Below are 23,248 nucleotides of genomic sequence, written 5' to 3' on the forward strand. Positions count from 1 at the left end.
AGTTTATCAAATTGTGCCTGACAAGCCAGGATGTATGCTTAAGCTACTTGTGGTGCAGTCTTCCAAACAACAAAGACATTCAAAGGTGAAAACATTGCAAGAGACCATTATTTTTGAATGAGCAATTTGAGAGAAAATAGGACTCCTAGAAATGAGAAAATATAAACTAAAATTTTTAAATCTGTAAACAGAGGAAACAGCAAATTAGACCAGCAGAAGAATTATCATACCAAAACATAGTTCTAAGAAAATCACTTTATATTAGAATAATTACATAGATAGATGATTTTATATAAGTGCGGGAGAGACAGACATAAGGTATAAAGAAAGAAATGAGAAGGTCCACACTATATTACATCAAAGCTGCATAAGAAGAGAATAGAGGAAAGGCAATGATTACAGAGGGGATGGCTGTAAATTTACCAGACTGCTGAAAAAACAGGAAACCATATGTCCTGGAGGTATAGTATAAATTGAGAAGGATAAATAAAATAAATTGATGCCTGAATACATTAAAGTGAAACTTCACTTCAAAACCAAAATAAAAGAGATGCTTAAAGCCAGAGAAAAAGGATAGATCACTTACAAAGGAATGACAGTAGACTTTTAAACAACATTGGAATAAAACAGATAGGAAAAGAATATCTTCTAAATATTGAAAAATTTATTTCAAATAATTTTATACAGGTTTTCGTGTTGTAAATATGTGAAGTGTCTACTTGAGATTTGTAATGTAATACAGAAATTTGTTCTAAAATTTTGGATAGAAACTGATCATATTTACTAGGAAAACAATATATCAAATCATAGGATGCCATGTACCTATTCAATTTGTGATTTTATATTAAAAGTTCTAAAGTGTTTTCTTTTTTTTTCTTTCTTTCTTTTTTTTTAAGTGTTTTCTTGATGAAGATAGCATATTTCAAAACTGAATTAAATAAGCATTGTTTTATTTTCTCTTCCTCATGCATTCAGAATTGTCATTTTTTTCTACTGCTCTATGCCTTTTCACTTCTATGTTTTAGGGAACAACTTTTTAAAATCTTGTTTATCACAGGAGCAGTGAGTGTCTCACTTGATTAAGTGTCAGACTCTTGATTTCAGCTCAGGTCTTGATCTTACAGTTGTGAGTTTGGGTCTCATGTTTGGCTCCACACTCGGCTTGGAACCTACTTAAATTTTAAAAATAAATAAAAAATAAATGAAGTAAAAAAATCTTTTATTACATAATAAAAATAGTATTCTTAATATAAGATAATATAATAAAAGTTTTGCTCCTCCCACATAATAATTTTGCCTCTAGCATAATAATTTTACAATTCCATTTAATTAAAAAACTGGAAAATCTTGAAACCAACCTGTACAGTGATCTTAATATGTTAGGACTGAAAACAATAGCCAAAACATGGAAAGAGCCCAGATGTCCATTAACTGATGAGTGGAAAAAGAAGATGTGGTGTATCTATACAATGGAATATTACTCAGCGATCAAAATCAATGAAATTTTAAAAAAAAAAGATGAAATTTTGCCATTTGCAATGAAGTGGAAGGAACCAGAGTGTATTACACTAAGCAAAAAGACAGACAAATACCATCTGATTTCAGTCATATGTAGAATTAGAGAAATAAAACCGATGAATATAGGGAAAGGGAAAGAAAAATAATATAAGGATAGAGTGGGAGGCAAAGCATAAGAGCTCAAATATAGGGAATAAATTGAAGGCTACTGGAGGGAAATGGGTGGGAGGATGGGGCAATTGGGTGTGGGCATTAAGGATGGCACTTGATATAATGCATACTGGATGTTATATGCAACTGCTGAATCACTAAATTCTATCACTGAAACTAATACTACACTGTATGTGAACTAATTCAAATTTAAATAAGGTCTTGAAAGAAAAAAATGTCAGGATTGAAAACTCACTCATTTTTGAGTCTTAGGTTACAAGTTATCTGTTGTTTAACAAAAGCAGTATCCTTTTATCTTTAAAGATTTATGCCTGAATATGTCATATTAGACTCAAAACATTATAATGGCTCATATTGCTCTGAGGTAGCACTTAAGTAATTCCAAGCTTGCTTCTCAGTTTGGTGATGACCCTTATCATTTGTCCCCTGCTTTAATAATCTTAACCACTTTTCACAGACTAATGTTTTGATTTCTTTTACTACTTTACTTAGTTTCCTGACCTACCTCTCTGAATTACACAAGAACAACTCAGATTTAATCTCCATTTTTATAACTAACATTTAGTTTGCCCTGATTGATTTAGGCAAGATTTATTTTGAACTGAGGGAAATGAGTACTATGTCATAATTTTATTCTTTTTTTCTGATTCCTTCCAAGTTTAAACAATTAATGTTCCTTTGATATCTTCTGGTAATTGCTGCTGATCAGAGACAGCTCAGGAAGGTCAAGCAGTAAAATATTCCTTACATTGACCCGTCATTTTATAATATAAAAAAACTTTAAAAAGATAGAGAATTTGATGAAGTGGTAGTACCTGGAAATTATTCAGAGAAAATTAAAAAATTTTAAAAAATTAATTAAATTTAATTAAATTTAATTTTAAAATAATTAAATTAATTTAAAAAATCATAGCTTCTGGGCAATTTGCATTAAGGAAAAAAAACAAACAAACTGGGAAACCAGGATATGACAGAATCTAGTCTTGCCATTCCCCATACCTCCACCTATTTCTTTGTTTTCTGTACTTTCCCTAGAGGCAAATTCTGATAGGTATAAAAGTCTATCCTTCCTATTGTGGTTCTGAGCAAAATGAGTTTCCATCTGCCCCACTTAATGTTGCTTCATTGGGTGTCCTCTGCTCTTGGGTACTTAATTTTTTTATGTGAAGAGAGGGCCCGAGTTAACATGTTCATAATTATCTTAATATAAAATAATATTGCTTGGTTACCAAATTTTTCAGGTTTGTTTTAAAAACCTAAATTAAAAAATAAACAGAATCTGATTTTTTTAATATCCTTTGTTGGTTGATTCTTGTGAATTTAGGGGTACAATTTCTAGAGCATATCATTGGGCTAAAATGAGCACCAAGGTAACATTGAAAGAGGAAAAACCTCATGGCTGTGTGTGTATGTTGGTATGTATCTTGATAAGCATGATCATTTCTACACATTCTGACTAGATGATGGGATTTGTTTAATGCCAGTAGATACAACCAACTTCCTCTCATTCCTAACGTCTGCCCTAATAAAGTCAACTGTTCAGTTTCCCATAGACCAGACTGGGAGAATTCAGTCCCAACCCTACGAAATGTGTGCATTAGCCTCATTTTATGCAGTGTAATTTTTTTCTTCAGTGATGAACTCTAGTTTGACTTTTCTTAAATCTCAGTCTTTAGGCAACATAGGCTTCATTTGGATAGCTAAGTAAATGTTCTGAAAGAGTTGGCAATCCTCAAAGATTAAATTACAGATCCTGATTTGGAGATATTAACCCCAAATTCCAAACCAAAAAAAAAAAAAAAAAAAAAGTGTGTGTGTATGTATGTGTGTATGTGCACAAGTCTATAATAATAATGATTCCTTGGAAGAACCTCATAGAATAAAATAGTTCTTTTATACATGTTTTTCAAATTAGAGTATATGTGAAAACTATTACTTAATTTTCTAAGATTTTTTATATTTATGATTTTATTTTTACATTTCTGTGGTTATACCTTTTTCAGGGGCAAAGGATAGCTGTACTTCTTTTTAGAAGTGTTTAAAAATTAGGCCTCTGGTTATTTTTAAGTTTCTTATTAAGAGATTTTTGTTTCAATAAAATAAAGGTAAAGAATTCCTTCCTCTAATATATGGCAATTTTATTTAATAAATAATATCTTCTTCCTTTTTTATTTCTTCCAGGTTGTAACTCAACTGAATTTTTTAAATTCATTCTTGTATATGTGGAGGCTCTTAAAAACTAAATTTTTCTACTATGAAGTATAATAATAGCTGATGGAAAATAAGTATGTTAAGACCCCTGTGTTTAATATGAAAAAAGGACTGTTAACTTGAATTGAGTGGAGCATTGCCTCTTTATGTTACCTTATTTTTCACTACCTGAGTCTTATTCCCATCCTAACAACTGTTGTTTTTATAGCTTTAATTTTTAGTGTATTAATGTTAGGGAAATATAAAAATTAATATAAAGTTATAGACACATTTTTTTCATCTTTGCTTAGGTACATAATCACATTGCTGTTTTCTTTCAAGATTTTATTTATTTATTTATTTAAGAGAGTCAGGGGAGGGGAGCAGAGAGAAAGGGACAAGCAGACAATGTGCTGAACACAGAGTTCAAGGTGGGGCTTGATCCCACAACCCTGAGATTGTATCCTGAGCTGAAATCAAGAGCCAGACACTTAGCTGATTGTGAAACCCAGATAGATACCCCTACATTGTTCTTTTCTGTTGGACTGAGGCAAAAGCATAAATCAAGAGGTATTATTAGCTGTTTTTCATTCAAAAGATATTTTCTATCTTCTCACATTCTTTTCCCAGTTTCCTTCAGAGGTATGGTAATGTTCAAGGCTATCTTCATGGTAATCAGTGTCTTCAAAACTGCTACTCTTGATAATTCTTCACTAAGTTTTTAAGATAGTTGCTTGCATGTTGCATTTTTCAGACATCTTCTGGTAATCCATACACTTTCAAAATCAGAGGAGATATACTCCTTTGATAGCTTCTATTCTGCACTCTTTCTTATAGAACTATTAAGTTTTCACCATTGCTTTGGTGATAACAATTTCTACAACATAGGTAACTTTAGATTTATGTTTTATTATAAATAATAGTACCTAACGTTTCTTAAGTATTTGATATGTATTGGAATAATACTAAGTATTTTATATGTTTTATTGCATTTAAGCAGAAGGAAAAAAGATCATTTCTGTGTCCAAAGGGTGCAATGGCTTATAAACTGAAAGCATATAATAATAGATTAATGGATTAAGTTCAGATCAGAGTCTATAGGTCTGAGATCCTTTCTGGAGTTTTCTGTTGATTTACCCTGTGGCATTGAATTAGTCATAGAATTTATAAAAAGAGAAGTAATAAAACTCCTCTGTATTATGTAATGCAGGAATACGTTAACAATTTAAATAGAAGATATCAGTAGGTGTTTTATAAGAAAAGCCCATAAATAAAAACTTATAATTATTGAATTATATAGTTAAAAAAATATTACTTGTGTTTAGCTCTTCAATGTAGTAAGAGAAATAAGAGCCTTTGTCAGAGCATTCTAAACTTAATATAATATATTAGTTATCATACCAGCATTATATTGTGATATCCTTTCAATTAGCTAAAAATGTTTTATAGTTTTAACACTTTAGTTTTGTAAGAAGAGTAACAAATATCATTAACCTTTTTTATGAACTGAAAAGTGAGAGATGAATTCCCAGAGGCAGAAAAACACAAGCTGATATTCATTTAGTATGTGAGCAATGAAGGAGTCTTAGGTTATAGATGGTAAGTAAAAAGCCTGATTATAAACTGAGACATTACTGATGAAGTTTTAGAATTAGGTAAGTAAGGTTCAGTGGGGTAGAGTCCGGAGCCCTTGACCAAGAAGGGACTCTTGAGATACATTTGGTGCAAAATGGTAGTTTATGAAAGCCTGGGGACAGAACCCATGATCAGAAAGAGCTGCCCTGAACTTGTGAGGGGTGGCAGGTTATGTAAGATGGGGTTGAGGGAGGTAAGGAAAAAGGGAGATTTCAAAAGAACTTTCATATGCTAAAGAGGACCTACAACATACTGGATACCAGATGCCTTGCCATTGTCAAGGCCCTTTTCCCCTTCTTAGCAAGTTATTAATATTAAGATAGTTGGGAGATCCCTAAAGAATGTCACATACTTCCCACCCAAGGAGTGGGGGTGGGGGCAAGTTGCAGGGTGTCAACCTTTAGCTTTGTCCTCAGCCAGCCTTCTGTTCCCTCATCATTAGTAGCTTTATGATCATTCTTTAGATGAGCAAAACTGTAGAGCAACTTGTTTAATTCAAGCTACAGCATGCCATAAGCTCTAAATACTTAAGTGTATATATTTTTCTCTCATCTTTACTAATGGAACTTAGTTAAATTTATCTCAGAACAACAGAAATATTGGATTTCTTTCTTTTTAGGAAGGACTTACTCATTTTCTCCTTTCCCAGTTGGCTTCTAATTTTAAAACTGAGGGTGGTATGAGATGACAAAATACAACATTTTATAATAATAATTAAAATAGAAAGGAGCCGTTTCTGCTTTTTTTCTCTCTCAGCAGGTCTTCCACTCATCTTGCTTCCTTTACTTCACCTATTTCTTATTCCCCTCACTTTATCACATGTGCCTATTTTGGTGAGAATCTAGTTTTGCAGAATGAGAACTTTAAACGTAATAATTACATGTGCTTAATGTAGATACTATATAAAGAGGCCACAGTGAGAATTATTACATTTTAGGGCAAAAGAGCAAAGTTTTAGGCTTTTGAAAATCAGTTGGCAGTGAGCCATTTGCAAGTACTACATATAAGCCTAAAGTAGGAGCTTTTATTCTCAATTAGTATGTTTAAGCACAGTTAGTTATGTTGTTATATGAATACTAAAATTCGCATTGGTTTAGGTATACCAAGTACTTATGTGTCATCATTAGTAAAGTAGAAATTCAATGTATAGATTTTTTTTTTTTTAAGGCAGCTGTTATTTCTCTGTTTATATTATACACTACTAACTACATTGAAAAAATTTTTCTAAAAACTCTGGAGTAGTGGCAATAGAGACTGGGTAATGTTCTCATCAGTTGACTAACTAGACAGTCCCCTTTTAGTATAATTTCAAATTATATCATCTTTCAACTTCATCTTTCTTCAGATTTGAGAAATGGGGTATTTTCCTGTATCTATAGATCTCTTCTGAGGAGCATGAATGAGTAAGATTTTTTCCTAAATAGATTAAAAGACATATGAAGGAGTGCTTGGTTAAGTGCCTGCCTTTGGCTCAGTTCATGATCCCAGGGTCCTGGATTTGAGCCCCACAACAGGCTCCCTGCTCAGCAGGGAGTCTGCTTCTCCCCCCCCCATGGTATCTCTCTCTTTCTTTTAAATAAATAAATAAAATCTTAAAAAAAATAAAAATAAAAGATATATGAGCCAACACTTTAAACTTTACAACTTTTTTTTCTACGCAGTGAGCTATTTTTCTTCCTTTATCAAACATTAATTTGATAATTTTTATTGTATTTCACATAATGCCAAAAATGAGTAAATGTATATTCTGCATATAAAAAATACTAATAATCCATAGAAATATCACTATTCTTCCACCTTTCCTACAATGAGATGTAAAGTACTGCTATTTATACACGTGGAATATGAAGATAAGTATTCTCATGAATATCTGTTATACAAATAATTTTCTCATCTGAATTCCCTGATTTTTTTTTTGATAATTTGATTATCTTCCTCTCCTTCTGCCCCTGCTCTCTCTCCTTGCTCTCTCTACCCCTCTTGCTCTCACTCTTGCTCTCTCTCATGTGCTCTCTCTTTCTCACTCTCTTTCTTTCTAATAAATAAAATTTTTTAAAAAATAATTTTAAAAGATAAATAAATCCTTTGGTTGAACTAGATAAATTGGTTGGCTAGCTTTATGGGCCATACTATACAAGAAATGCTTATCTTTAAACATTAGAACCTTACTTAGCATGGTCATATGCTAACTCTATGACACTTAATGGGGAACTGATTTTCAATTGTGGTAGTCTTGGCATCTCATGCTCACTACAAAGTGTATGTTCATTGAACAGAATGGAAGATGACATTGATGCAGTACTTAAATTTTTACTTTCTTTCATGTTTCCTCTGTACAATTAAACTGTCTCCTTTGATCTGTCAACATACCAAGATTTTATTTAAACACTCTGTAACTTTAACTGAAAAACAAAATGGGATTATCTCCATTTTGAAGTTTTCTATGTCCAGGAGTGGAAGAAGATGTAAATAGTTAAGAAGGCTAAAAACTGAGGTAAATAAATAAATAAATAAGATCATATCTTCCAAGTAAAACTGAGATAACTACCTTCATTCCCTGATTGCAACTTCTCCTGTTTAACAGTAACCTTTAATCACTTAATCACATGTTATGATACACCGATGTGTTATGATTGGTTGAAAGGTGTTTCCAACTAATTTAAAATTAACAAAATATGTAAATTACTATTTTAATTAATTAGAATAAATTCAAGGCTGCCCTTAGAATAATGTGACTCTTCCATTCTGCTTTGTTACTTTTTCTTTTTTTTTAAGATTTTATTTATTTATTTGACAGAGATCACAAGTAGGCAGTGAGACAGGCAGAGAGAGGGGGGAAACAGGCTCCCTGCTGAGCAGAGAGCCCCATGCACGGCCAGATCCCAGGACCCTGAGATCATGACCTGAGCTGAAGGCAGAGGCTTAACCCACTGAGCCACCCAGGCTCCCCTGCTCTGTTTCTTAAATGAGAGAAAAAAGGAGTAGATGTATAGCTGGTGCTCCTTGAATATCTCTAGGAGTTAGTCATGTACAAGTTTTATCCATCATGTATAGTCCTGAGAAAAGAAATTTATTTAAGGTAGCTTCTTTGTACCAAAGGATAATTATAGAGACAAGCTCTGAATGGTTAGTTTATTATAACTCTTCTTTAAAGTGTAAAATAAAATTAATGTGTTTGCCCTTTAATCGATAAATTAAGGAAAATTTAAGGCTGTCATTAAACTGCCTATTTTTTATGTAATTTACCTCCTCAGTAAGTCTATATTTACTCTAGTAAATACTACACGCACACACACACACACACACACACACAAGACTCTTCACAGATATTTCAGTCTACTTTACAAAGCTGAATATAAGGTAATCATGAAGATTAGATAAGTGGCATTCCTTCCATCTGCAATGCTATTTTCAAAGTGTGGTCCTTTGACCAGCATTACAAGCACAACCTGGAAACTTGTTAGAAATGTACATTTTGAGGCCCCAACCACTTTCTGATCAAAATCTCTGATCTCTGGGTGGGACCCAGCAGTCAGTGTTTAACAAGGCTTTTAGGAGATTCTGATGCATGCTCAACACTGAGAACCACTTCTCTCACCATATACTACCTTGATAGAATAACATTATGAATAACATTATTAGTAACATTATTAGATGGCATTTCAAAGTTTAAGATTATTTAATCGGTAGAAGGCAGTGCAGTAATTGTTAGGACATTTTATTAAAATTATATAGTCAAGTAACAAGCATATAAGTATTAATATATAGATTATACTCTGTTGACAAAAATATGTCTAGAAAAATAAATAAAAGTGCTATACTAAGTAGTTTTTCAAGTCACCATGAGTATAAGGAATTTATCACATTTACATTTAGCTAATATGTGTCCTATACACATTTAAATATCATTGCCTGTTAGCAATAACATTTTTTAAGATTCTTTTCTTATGAAATTAAAATGGATCTAAATTTCATTGACAGGTTCTCTGGGCTATAAAATCATTGTTTATGACATGCTTTTTTTGCAATTTGAACAGTCTTCGAGTCACTTTTGGACTTTAATGTTACCTGGAAAGTGTCATTGATAAAAGAAAAAGATCACATTAAGTGATTTTCCATAGGCGGTTTCATAGTTTAGAAAGTATTTTATAACTTTCCTAGTTTAGAAAGTATTTAGAAGTTAAAGATGAAATGTTGTAAATCCATTAAACCTTATTATTTTGAACTCCAGTGGTTCAGAAAAGATTATATATGAAGTAGGAATATCAACTTCTGCTATTCCTCAAGGAAAAAAAGAATTTGATAAATAAATAATGTATAAGAAAGTTAGAAACAATTTTAAGCTAATTAAGAAAAAATTTCAAAAAAAATTCAGACTTTTAATGGCATTCTTTTTTGCCATTGATTATAAATACCCTACTGATAATGAATACATGTCATCTGTTCATTAACAGGTACCGATAAAACTACATTTATTAAAAGCATTCTACTATTTCTATTTTCTAGGAATTTTGATAGTGTTTTCTCATTTTATTTTATTTTAGTTTAGTTTTTTTAAGAATTTATTTATTTGACAGACAGAGATTACAAGTAGGCAGAGAGGCAGGCAGAGAGAGAGAGGAGGAAGCAGTCTCTCTGTTGAGCAGAAAGCCCAATGCGGGGCTTGATCCCAGGACCCTGGGACCATGACCTGAGCCGAAGGCAGAGGCTTTAACCCACTGAGCCACCCAGGCACCCCTCATTTTATTTTAAATTGAGTTTTATTCCCTTGCTTTTTGCCTTCTAGTTGTACCTTTTCATTTATAGCTTATAGATGTTTTTACCCAGCTCTTCCCCTCCTGTCTATCTTCCAATTCCAGCATTTCATTTGGTTGCTTATTGCCTTAGATCCAGTATTTCAGTATTCTACTCCCTATTCCCCACTTGCCAGTGTGCTTACATTTAGATTTTTGCTCTCCGTTCTCTTTCCCCTCATGTTTGCTTCTCAACCACTGTTTTCTAGGTTTGGTTTCTGGATTTTTGTATTGTTCCTGTTCTCTAACTGGTATAATCAAAACTGCAAGGATATAAGGAGACTTGGAAAGAAGAGGCATAAAGAGAATTGACATGTATTGAATGCCTATTCTATGCTAGGTGATTTAATTCTCATAAAATGTAGGTAGGTTTTATTATTATCTCCATTTTATTCATAAGTACACTGAAGCCCCAAGAGGTTAAATATTTTGTCCTAATTCACAGAGAAACTGAATAATAGAACTGGGTTTCAAACCTATATTGGCTCATTTATTCATCCTTTTATTCAACAAATATGTATTGAGTATACATATTGTATGTTGGGCACTGTGCTAGGTGCTGCAACCCATCCAGCTCTTGCTCTCGTGAAGCTTAACTGTGTGCTGGCATTGTCTGACTTCATAGATGGTGATCTTTCTGTTACACCAAACAGCTTTAGAGGACAAGAAAATTAAAAAGGAAATAGGAGAGTTCTGGTGTTTTATGGAAATGCTATTTTTGATGTAGATGTAGATGTAAAAAAAAGATTATTTCATGCATTATTTAGAATACCTTATCAAAGAGGTTGATTTGTGTCTAGTCCTACAAAGAGTCTAACAATTTCAGCACTCACCACTGTAGACACTGGTGCCTTTTAATGGCATCACCACAGTACATACTTTCCTTTTATGTTCTCAAATAAAGAAAATTTGTGTCTATAGGCCCAAATTATTTAGAAGGTTCACCATTATTAATTGTAATCCCTAAATTATGTTTAGAAAAAGATGAAGACTTCTGTGTAAAGAATATTTTTTTCATCCATCCACCCATCATCCATACAGTTATTAATACTCTGAAAAATATTTAGGATGGTTTGCCCAAATATGCAAAATACAACAGAACTTTTAATAAAATAAATGTGGGGAAATAAGGCAAGGAAAAATAAGATGAAAGTAAGCTGTATTCTGTACTAGAAAGTGTCCTTAGATTTGTCTCTGTTTTCAAGGGTAACTTGATTCACAAGCATTACAATTTTCTAGAAAGACAAAAAAAAAAAAAAAAAAAAGTGGTGGCACAGAGCAGTACCAATTCCTAGGAATGACACTTAAAGAAGTTTCTCCAATGGCTCTTCCTAAAGAGGATCACAGAGAAATGTGGTATATAATGGTCTCAAACACTTCCCGATACAAATGCGAGTTTCACTGAACCGTTTTATTGGATCCACTTGCATACAATAAAACAATTCTTTGGAAAGTGAGAAAAGGCATTCTAGGTAGACCACTGTGGACCGACCAAATCTGATGATGTCTTTTAGAGAATCTATAGAAATTAGTGAATTGCATCTCTTGTAGGTAATTCTCATATTTAATTTGTCAATCAGTTTTTTCATGTAGTAGATGACACTAAATTTACACACTCTTAGAAGTGTTTTATCACGACTGTAACATCAATGCCTAGAATAATACCTAGTACATAGTAGATGCTTAATAAATATTTGTTGTATGGATGGTTAAATGTTGTTATTTGAAGTATCTATTTAAGTGAAAAACTTCTCAGCTATTTTTATATTTTTTTCATTTGCCCTTAAATAAAGTGTGCTGATACACGTTGGAGTACATCATCTTTACGTGATCCCAAATTCACTAAATGTTGAACATTGTTTATGTGACTTTTTCAAGCCCTATTGAAAGAATTCTTTTAAGATTGTTCTCAGCAATATTACAGGCTTGATTTTTTTTAGATGCTAAGATTTTACAGTCTCTTAAAAAAGTTATAAACATCAATAAAGCAGTTTGTAATAAAGAAATAGTTTTTCTTTTCAGGAGGCCTCAAAATCATACCAGATAATTTTAATTTGGAAAACAATAGATTCTGTATAATGCTAGCTTGTCATTTCTTAGCTATATATTTAAATGAAAGGAATTAACTCCCAAACTTAGGAATTTAAGAATCTCTTAGAGAATTTAAAAACTTTCTATTTTTAAGGCAGGTTTTATTGAAAATCATAATGGTAGTGTTAAAATTTCCTTTTAAAAAATTTTTTTATTAACATATAATGTATTACTTGCTGCAGGGTTACAGGTCTGTGAATCCTCAGTCTTACACAATTCCCAGCACTTCCTATAGCACATACCCTCCCCAAGATCCATCACCCAGCCACCCTATTCCTCCCCGCCCTGTGTTAGTATTTCTTTAGAATTTCTGCCACTGTTAAATTCTGCAATATGCTGGGATTCAGTGGACCAATAGATCACATTAATTCTGGTAATTCTTTATTCTATATAATTATAAGGTATCAATAACTAATTTATATGCATCTTAAAAATTTATAAGATTGACCAGCATCTAACACATACTTGATGCGTTTTACTTTGCCAAGTCCTTAACCTAAATTTTGCCCAGAACTACAATCTTATTTAATACTGTCCTACTACTTCTAATAAAATACTTAAAAAATCAGCCTTTCTCTAAATTCCTCCATAATTTGCCTTTTATTTCATTTGTCTTTCTTCTTACTTACTGGAATAGTTTATTTTGCGAGCTTTCTTCCTATATTGCTCCCAATTATTGTAACATGTTAACATCTATAGTAATAGAGAATTAGTAATGGATTTGATCATGTATTTCACACATAACTTTTAGCCTAAAGCATATCTTTACCATCACAATATAAATATATACCTATTTTGATTGACCTTTAGAAAATTAAATTTTCCTGTCTTCATTCTCTTATTTCAGGTTTAACCACACTTGTCTTGAGAACGCCCTATCTTAAAACTTATGTTGTATAATGAAAGCCTATCACTTCATTGATTCTTTTTTAATATAACAAGATATGTAATTTGTATTGAAAATATAGAAGATGGTAACTTGAGTTTTCTTCTACCCAATACATGAGAAAGTTGACATGGTGACTTCCTGAGTTCACTTTAATGATTATATCATAAAATCATAGAGATGGGAGAGACACAAAATGATCTCAGGTTTTAGGGAGTAATTATTTCATAGGTAATGGTCAAAAAGTACCCTATTTCTTGCCCTATGAATATCAGTTGAGCTATTATAGCAATCTAAGGCTACATCTTAAAATTTAGGTTATTAGATGAGACTTACATCAAAACCTCTGAGTTATAAGAGATAAGAAGGGTCTGCTAATATATAAAGTTCCCTGGATATGCTCGTTCTCAGCTTTTATTCACTGATCCCAAAGAACTGAGTCTTGATACCTTAAAAACAATGTTTGGAGAACTACAAAGTATGGTCTATAGGAAGCACGATTTATAATTATTTTGGTTAATTTTACTACTCTGCCTTCCTTCTTTTTGGCTACTTTCACTCAGTCTGCTATTTAATCTTTAATTTCAGGCCACAAAAGAAGTAATAGAACGGGAAGCGCCAGGGATGGCCCTGGCAATGCTGATGGGATCACTTAATGTTACACCTCTGGGCATGCTCTCTAGGTAAGAAAGTCATTAACATGTTGCAAAGAAAATTAATTCCATACCACTAGTCACTACAATAGACTGATAAATGTAAGAAATTTCAGTCAATAACACTTAAATTTGCTCCCTTTTTTTTCCCCAGAGTTAAGAGTCCTAGTATCCTATGTAGGTAAATCTTGACCATTTTCCTTCAAGTTTTTTTTTTTTAATATTATGTTTAAACTTTTAGAAAATATTATAATTTGCTAAAAGGTATCAATCCTAACGCAAAGAGTTCAGTTTACTAAGATGTAAAATTATTTTTGTGTGTGATTATTTATAATCATCAGTTAACATTCATTAATTGTCATCAAATGCTAATTTAATAAAACAGTAGAGGGTTTTTTTCAGTAAGTTATTCTCATGTTAGCAATTTGTAAATAGGCATATTCATGTATGGTCATAAAAAGAAGCTGCATTGATAATATATTGGTAGTATATTATGTTAGTATATTTAACATTATACCTTTATTGACATAGATGTTAACATCCATTCCCTGTGTGACGTTATTGTTTTACTAACTGTTAGATTAAAATCTCCTTTAATAATGACAACATACATCATTTAAATTAAAGACCGACCTACCAACTCAGTGAGAATTTGTTGATTTAATGACCATTGAATAATAGGCAGTTGATCTCAGAGCAAGCTAAAAATACACAGCAACTTTATAATTGCATGGTTTCATAATCATTATGTATAACCATTTATTCATCCTATGTGCAATATGAATACAAAACTAAGTATATCTAATAACACATGGAATATGAATCAAAATGCCTTTTCTGTTACTTAGACAGGGTTTATATCCCATTAATAACAGACACTTGAAGCACAACTACAGGAAAATGTGAATTGGTCATTAGTTACTATATTCTTTTTGCTGTTACAGGTACTATAACATTTAATTTAAGTAAGAGCAAAAAAGAATTACAATAGTATGTAGAAATTTTAAATTTAAAAGTCCATGCTGATCTTTAAGGAACTTACATTGATTCTTTCATGCTGTTCTTTTCTTTTCTTTTTTTTTTTTTTTTTTGTAAGATTTTATTTTTTTTTTCAGAGAGTATAGTGGGGAAGGGCACAGAAAGAAGGAGAGAGAGACACAAGCAGACTCCATGCTGAGCACAGAGCCCAACGTGGGGCTTGATCTCATGACCCTGAGATCACATCTGAGCCAAAAGTGAGAGTCGACTGCTCTACTCAGATGCCCCATGCTTCTCTTTTTTAAACTATACTTATATTACCTATATTTCTGAGATCAAGGGTCACATTTGATCCCTTTTCTCTATGGAATTAAGTAGTGCCTTTGAAAATAAAAGAACTCTTTCTTGGCATGCAAGGATATAATCAAGAAAAAATTGAACTTCATCTCTTTTTGCAATAAAAATCTAATTCAGCAAACGTAATAATACTCTGTTTGCTAGGCCCCCATATTAACCATCAGGGATACTAAGGATAGAAAGAAAATTAAGAATCCTCACCTTAAGAATCCCACAGTTTAGCTGGAGAAATCATTCTTTGTAGCTGTTAAAGTAACTCTTTAGAGCTTTCTTGATCCTGTATAGAAATAGCACTTTTTGTTTTCTTGAAAGATTTTCCTGGATTAATTCCTCTTCTCCCTTCTGAATCCACATAATGGCTGAGGACTGGACTGCTGAGTGAATGGAAAATTAATCAGCAGGAGTTGATTCTAAGTACTTTGGAATAAGTCCATCATCTTTATGCTGAAGGCTTTGAAAATTACAGTAAATATACAACATGGTAACAGATTCTTTTGGCTTTTTTTTTCTGTTCATTGCTGACTAAACTCAGTTTATTTACAAATTTAAAACAGAGAGAGTAGTCTATGTGAGTTATGCATAAGAAATTGAATATTTTCCCAAATGTTCATTTTTTTGTGAACATTTTCTAGGTCTTTTTAAATATTACCGTTTTAAAACAGCCATGATTATATCGATGCCTCCTTTCTACAGCATTTTCTCCTTGTATGTACTTTGGGCTTTGTACATGCTTCTATTATAGCACATGCTGTATTTGTAATTATGTACTTATTTTTATCGCCTAATTTGTATGAAATCCCTAAGAACAGGAACTTTTCTCTTATTCATTTTTATATCCTCAGATTCCAAAACAACTAACACGTAGTAAGAACTCAAAAAATGTTTATTGTTATAATTACTGTTGATAAATCAGTGTTTCATCCTAATTCTATAGAATTTTTTTCAAAGTAATATATCAAAATTGTTACCTTGCCTTCCTATTTTTATCTCTAGAGAGTAGCATTAAATAAAAATTTTTTTTAATTACTAAATCTGTTTAAAATGGTTTTCATCTTTGTGATGAAATATCCTCCAGTTTTTTTGTGCAAGTCAGTTATAAGATAGTATCAAGTAATAGTTAAGACCATCTTCTCTGAAGCCAGACTGCTTGGGTTCCATTCTGGCTCTACTATTTACTGGCTACTTAACATTTTTGAAGGACTTTTTTCCTCATCTACATATGAGGATGTTAATAGTACTAACATTTTTTGTTTAGGTGAATTCATATACATTGCTTAGAACAAGAACTAATTTATAAGTCTTATTTAAGTGTTGATCACTGTTGTGTTGTTATTGGCTGAGAGCAAGTCTGCTGACATAACCTTCTAATAACTTTACTTCTTCTGGAAATATCTTTTACCTTTACCTATTTTACCTTCATTTCTGAAGGATATTTTCACTAGATACAGAATTCTAGATCGGCTGTCATTTTCTTTCAGCACTTTAAAAAATATTTTTCCACTGTCTTCTGGCTTTGTGTCTCCTACCAAATTTAACTGATTCACAGAAAGCAATGCTAACAGGGAAGGTTATAGCTGTAAATGGGTTAAGAAAGAAAACTCTTCTTTTTTACATTAAAAAAAAAATCTCAAAAAAAAAAAAAATCTCATGAGATGCTTGGGTGGCTCAGTTGGTTAAGCATCTGCCTCTGGGGCAGGTCATGATCCCAGAGTCCTGGGACTGAGTCCTGCACTGGGCTCCTTGCTCAGTGGGGAGCCTGCTTCTCGCTCTGCCTGTCACTCCCCCTTGCTTGTGCTCACTTGCTCGCTCTCTCTCTCTGACAAATAAATGAAAGCTTTAAAAAAAAAAAAAGGATCTCGGAAACAACTACATAACATTAAAATTTAAGGAACTTGACCAAAAAACAAATTAAATCCAAAGCTGGCAGATGGAAGAAAATAATAAAGATTAAGGCAGAAATAAATAAAATAGAAATGGAAAAATAATAAAGAAAAATCAGTTTAAATATTGACTCTTTGAAAAGATCAACAAAACTGAAATTTTTATCTATATTGACCAAGAAAAAAATGAGATGGACTCAAATTACTAAACTCAGAATACAAAATGAGGACATTACTGCCAACTCCATAGAGATAAAAAGGACTATAAGAGAATACCATGAACAACTGTATGTCAATAAGTTGGATACCCTAGATAAAATGGAAAAATTCCTACAAACACAAAACCTACTCAGATAGAATCAGAAAAAAATAGAAAATCATATAGATCTGTAATGAATAATAAGATTGATTCAGTAATCAAAAACTTAACCTACAAATAAAATGACTGTACTAGATGGCTTCACTGGAGAACTATACCACACATTTAAAGGAAAACAGTCACCTTCTCAGACTCTTCCAAAAAATGGAAAAAAAAGGAAATACTTCCTAACTAATTCTATGGGATCAGCATTGCCTTGATACCAACGCCCAAGAAAGAACTACAAGAAAACTATAGACAAGTATCCTTTATGAACATTGATGTAAAAATCTTCAACAAAATGCTAGCAAAACAAATTCAGCAGTTTATTAAAAGGAATATATACCATGAGCAAGTGAAATATATCACTAGAATGCAAAGATTGTTTCAACATATGAAAAGCAATCAATGAAATATACCACATACAGAAAGAGCATTTGACAAAAATTCAGCGTGTTTTCATATTAATGAAACTCAGTAAACTGGGAATAGAAGCAAACTACCTTAACATAATTAAGTCTTATATTTAAAAACATACAGTTAACATCATAATGGTGAGAGACAATACTTTTTGCTCCAAAGTAAGAATAAGAGCAGGATGCACACTTTTGCTACTTTCATTAAACATACTATTAGAAATTATAGCCAAAACATTAGGCAGGAAAAAGAAATAAAAGGTCTAAATTGGGAAGGGAGAAGTAAATTTATGTTTGTCTTTATCTTATTTGTAGAAAACCTAACAATTCTACACACACACATACACACTCTCTGTCTCTCTTTCTCTCTCTCTCTCTCATATACACACACCGAATTAGAACCAATACATATATTCAGCAGAGTTAAAGATATTTAATCAATATACAAAAATCAGTTGTGTTCCCATTCATAACAATGAAAGATGCAAAAAGGAACTTTTGAAAGCAATTCAACTTAAAACTGCATCAGAAAGAATAAAATACTTAGTAATTAACTTAATCAAGGACGTGAGAGCTGTGTACACTGAAAAGTAAAATTTTGCTAACAGAAATTAAGGAAGATTTAAATGAATGGACGTAAGTTCCTTGTTTATGGTTTGGAAAACAATATTGTTAAGATGTCAATACTATCCAAAGCAATTTGCAGATTTAATTCAATCCCTATCAAAATACAGCAACATAACTTTTTTGCAGAAATAGAAAAATCCATCCTAAAATTTATATGGACTCTCTAGGGGCCCCAAAGAGACAAAACAACCTTGGAAAAAACAACAAAGCAGGAAGACTCCTGCTCCCTGATACCAAACTGACTGCAAGGTTACAATAATCAAAAAAGTTGTACAAGCATTAAGTCAGATTTTTAGGCCAATGGAATAGAATAGAGAGGCCAGAAATAAACTTTTTCCTATAAGGTCAAATGATTTTTGAGAAGGGTACCAGGACAACTCAGTAAGGATAAAGACAGTCTTCAACAAATGATACTGGGAGAACTGGATATCCATTGGCAAAAGAATGGAGTTTCCCCCTTACCTAACAAAATATACTAAAATCAACTCAAAATGTATCAAAGACCTAAATGTAAGAACTAAAATTATAAAACTCATAGACAAAAAAACATTAGGAAAAGCTTCATGACATTAGAATTGGCACTGGTTTTCTAGAATATGACACCAACATTACTAGCAGCAACAAAAAAGAGGCTTTTAATTGGACTTTATCAGCATTAAAACCTTTGTGCCTCAGAGGACACTATCAACAAAGTAAAATGGCAAAATGGGAGAAAGCATTTAAAAATCATATATCTGATAAGGATTTAATATCCAAAATATATAAAGAACTCCCACACACACAAAAAAAATTTAAAAATGAATAAATATTTCTCCAAAAAAGATATACAAGTGGCCAATAAGCACATGAAAAGGTATTCAACAACACTAATCATTGGAGATATGTTAATCAAAACCACAATGAGATACTATCTCACACCCATGAGGATAGCTATTATAAACAAACAAGTGTTGGTAAGATTGTGGAAAAATCGGAACACTTGTACATTGCTGGTGAGAAAGTAAAATGATATAGCCATTGTTCAAAGCATTATTGCAGTTTTTCAAAAAAAATTAAAAAGAGTTACCATATGGTGAAGTAATTCCACTTCTTGATATACACCCAAAGCAACTGAAAGCATTGACTTGAACCAAAAGATCCTTATATACCAGTGTTCATAGTGGCGTTATTCACAATAGCAAAAACGTGGAAGCTACTTAAAGTCCATTGACAGATGAATGGTTAAGCAAAATGTGTTATACACATACAGTGGAATATTAGCCTTAAAAACGAATGAGCTGCTAATATATGACACAAAATGGATGAATCTTGGACACATGCTGAGTGAAATAAGCCAGACATAAAAAGGATGAGAATTTTCTCATTTCACTCATACCACACTCATGAGGTATCTAGAATAGCCAAATACATAGAAAGTAGAACATGGTTACCAGGGGCTGGAAGGGTAGAACAGGAAGTTATTGTTTAATGGGCACAGAGTATCAGTATAGCATGACAAAAAAGCTCTGGAGATGGACAGTGATGACGGTTGCACAATAACTTTAATATCATTAAGCCAATGAGCTATGCACTTAAAATTAACTAAAGTGATACATTTTATGGTGTGTGTATTTTATCAAAATTTTTTTAAAAAATACTTTAGGATAGGAAATACAACATACACAGCATGTACATTTTCTTGGGTCAGTTCTACAAAACTTCAGGTACAACATCCAGATTCAAAATCAGAGGAAGTACACCAGGTTACAAAAGACAAGTGAGACAGACTTGGGGTGAATGACCACCTTCAGGCAGAGAAGCTGACACTTTTCCTCACCCAGCGAGTATAGTTTGCTATATATTATAAGCCCCATAAGAGTTTTATCATTCTTCTTATCTATGGAGAGGCAACAGATTCAAAAGAGTCAACACAACACTGAAACAGACCCATTCATCATGAGTCATATAATACACAACCTGAATAACATGTTTCAAGTTCCTTAGGGTATCTTCAGATCCTTGCACAGAGCATAGCAATTCTATGCAGTTTTGATTCATTTACAGATCATAACATCTAGAGCACAGGATCAACTCCATGTATTTTTTAAGAATGATCCTTCAAGTGTCTCCTCGGCCTTGAAAGCTTTGGAAGGGAGTTAAGTCCAGCTGTTGTCCCTTCTATATCATAACCTTGTGATGGCTCATGTTGTGACTACTTGTGCAGTATGAAAAGTATCAAACAAGGGAAAATTCAAAGTAGCTTTGGGTTGAAAATGTCCTAAGCAATTGACATAAGTAAGTCATCTCTCAAGGGATTCTGCTTCAAATTAGACCTCACAGATTTCTCAGAGAGAAAATTCTAAGGAAGTTATAAGATACCCCCCCCAAAAAAAGTGACAAAACTCAAGGTATCATAAGAAATGAGAGACTACAGATGTTTTTCATTTTTTCTATGATGCATTTTGTGTTAACTTTTGAGAAGGATATAAGGTCAGTATCTAGATTTTATTTTATTGCATGTAGATGTCCAGTTGTTCCAGTAACCATTTGTTGAAAAGACTGTTTTTGCACTGTTATATTGCTTCTGCTCCTTTGTCAAAAAAAAAAATCAGTTGACTCTATTTAAATGTGTCTACATTTCTGGGCTCTCTATTCTCTTCCATTCATTTATTTGCCGTTTTTCACCAATACTACACTATATTGATTACTATAATTTTATATTAAGAATTGGAGTCTGTTAACTATAAGTCCTCTAACTTCATTCTGTTTCAGTGTTGTGTTGACTCTTTTGAATCTGTTGCCTCTTCATAGAAACTTTAGAATCAGTCTATAGATATCCATTAAATAATTTGCTGAAATTTTTGTTCAAAATGCCGTGGAATCTACAGATCAAGCTGAGAAGAACTGACATTCTGACAATATTCAGTCTTCTTATTCATGAACATGGGATAGGAGCTTTATTTAGTTCTTTGTTGATTTCACTGAGTGATAGTTTTCCTCATATAGCTATTACACAGATTTCTTTTAGATTATATGTTTTTCATTTGAGGACTACTAATGTAACTAGTATCATCTTTTAATTTCAAGTTTCAGTTGTTTCTTGCTGGTGTATAGGAAAATGATTGGCTTTTGTATATTAACTTCGTATTCTGCAACCCTGCTAAAATCACTTATTAGTTCCAGAAGGTTTTTTTATTGATGATTATTTCGATTTTTTTACATAGTTGACCCATGTCATCTATAAACAAAGGCAGTTTGTTTTTTTCCTTCCCAGTTTGTATACCTTTTATTTCCTTTTCTTGTCCTATTGCATTAGCTAAAATTTCCAGTACAGTGTTGAAAAGGAGTGGTGAGAGGGGATACCATACATAATCTTACTAAGAAAGCTTTGAGTTTCTCACCATTAAGTAATATGTTACCTGTAGGTTTTTATAGATTTTTTTTTAATCACGTTAAGGACATTTCCCTTGTGTCCATACTATTTCTAGTTTACTGAATTTTGACCACAAATGGGTCTAGGATTTTGTAAAACGCTTGATCTGCACCTATTGATATGATCATGTGACTTTTCTTTCTTTACCTGTGATGAAAAATATTAGTTGATTTTGAAATGTTGAACCTGCCATGCATATCCAGAATTAATCCTACTTGGTCACAGGGTATAATTTTTTTACACATTATTGGATTCATTATGCTAATATTTTGTTGAGGATTTTTGCAGACATTGGTGTGTAGTTTTGTGTTTTTTTCTTCCATTGTCTTTGCTTTATTTGGCCTTAGGGTAATACCAGCCTAATAGAATGAGTTTAGAAGTATTTCCCCTGCATCTTCTTTAAGAGATTATAGACAATTGAGGCAATTTCTTCCTTAAATGTTTGGTAGAATTCACTATGGATACATCCAAGTCTGGTGCTTCCTGTTTGGAAGATTATTAATCTTTGGCTTAATTTCCTTAATAGAATTTAATAGGCCTATGATTGTCTATTTCTTCTTATGTGAGTTTTGGCAGATTGGATTTTTAAAATAATGATCCATTTCATCTAGGTTATCCAATTTACAGGTATAGAGTTGTTAAAAGTATTCTTGTCTTTTTTAATTTGCATAGGAACTGTAGTGATGTCCTCTTTTATTTCTAATATTAGTAATTTGTATATTCTCTTTTTTACTTAGCCTGGCTAGAGGCTTATCAGTTTTATTTATAATATCAAAGACGTTGTTTTGGTTTTATAGATTTTCTCTATTAATTGCCAATTTTCCATTTCACTTATTCTTCCCTCATTGTTGTTATTTCTTATTTCAATTTTGCTTATTTAGAATTTATTTTATTTTTATTTTTCTGTTTTCTTAAGGTAGAAATTCAGATGATTGATTTAAGATCTTTATTTTTGTAATATTTGTATTAGATGGTCTAAATTTCCCTGTAAGTGCTGCTTTATCTGCATTTCAAAGTTTAGTTTCTCTCTCTCCTTCTATCTCTCCCTCTTCTCCTTATTCCCTCTCCCTACTGTTTCTTAAAATTTTGATTCCTTTGTCTTATTTGTGTGATAACTAGAAATTTGTACTTCTTAATCCCCTCCACCTGTTTGACAATTCCTCTATCCCCTTTCATTTTTACTTACTTCAAAATATTTCAAAATTTCTCTGGATATTTCTTCTTTAACCCAAGTGTTATTTAAAAAACATGCTGTTCATTCTCTACATATTCTGGGATTTTCT

General features: G+C 32.2%; 1 protein-coding gene across 14 annotated transcripts in view; it reads left to right on the forward strand.

Annotated features, from left to right (window-relative positions):
• Positions 1–23,248, forward strand: part of GPHN (gephyrin) — a 641,151-nt gene that overhangs the window by 331,095 nt on the left and 286,808 nt on the right. For all 14 annotated transcript variants that reach the window (XM_059182361.1, XM_059182360.1, XM_059182367.1 and 11 more), the window contains one exon: positions 13,873–13,967. In XM_059182361.1, the coding sequence (XP_059038344.1) occupies positions 13,873–13,967 (95 nt within the window). The remainder of the gene's footprint in view (positions 1–13,872; positions 13,968–23,248) is intronic.

This window comes from Mustela lutreola, chromosome 7 (assembly GCF_030435805.1).
Source record: "Mustela lutreola isolate mMusLut2 chromosome 7, mMusLut2.pri, whole genome shotgun sequence".
Lineage (NCBI taxonomy): Eukaryota > Metazoa > Chordata > Mammalia > Carnivora > Mustelidae > Mustela > Mustela lutreola.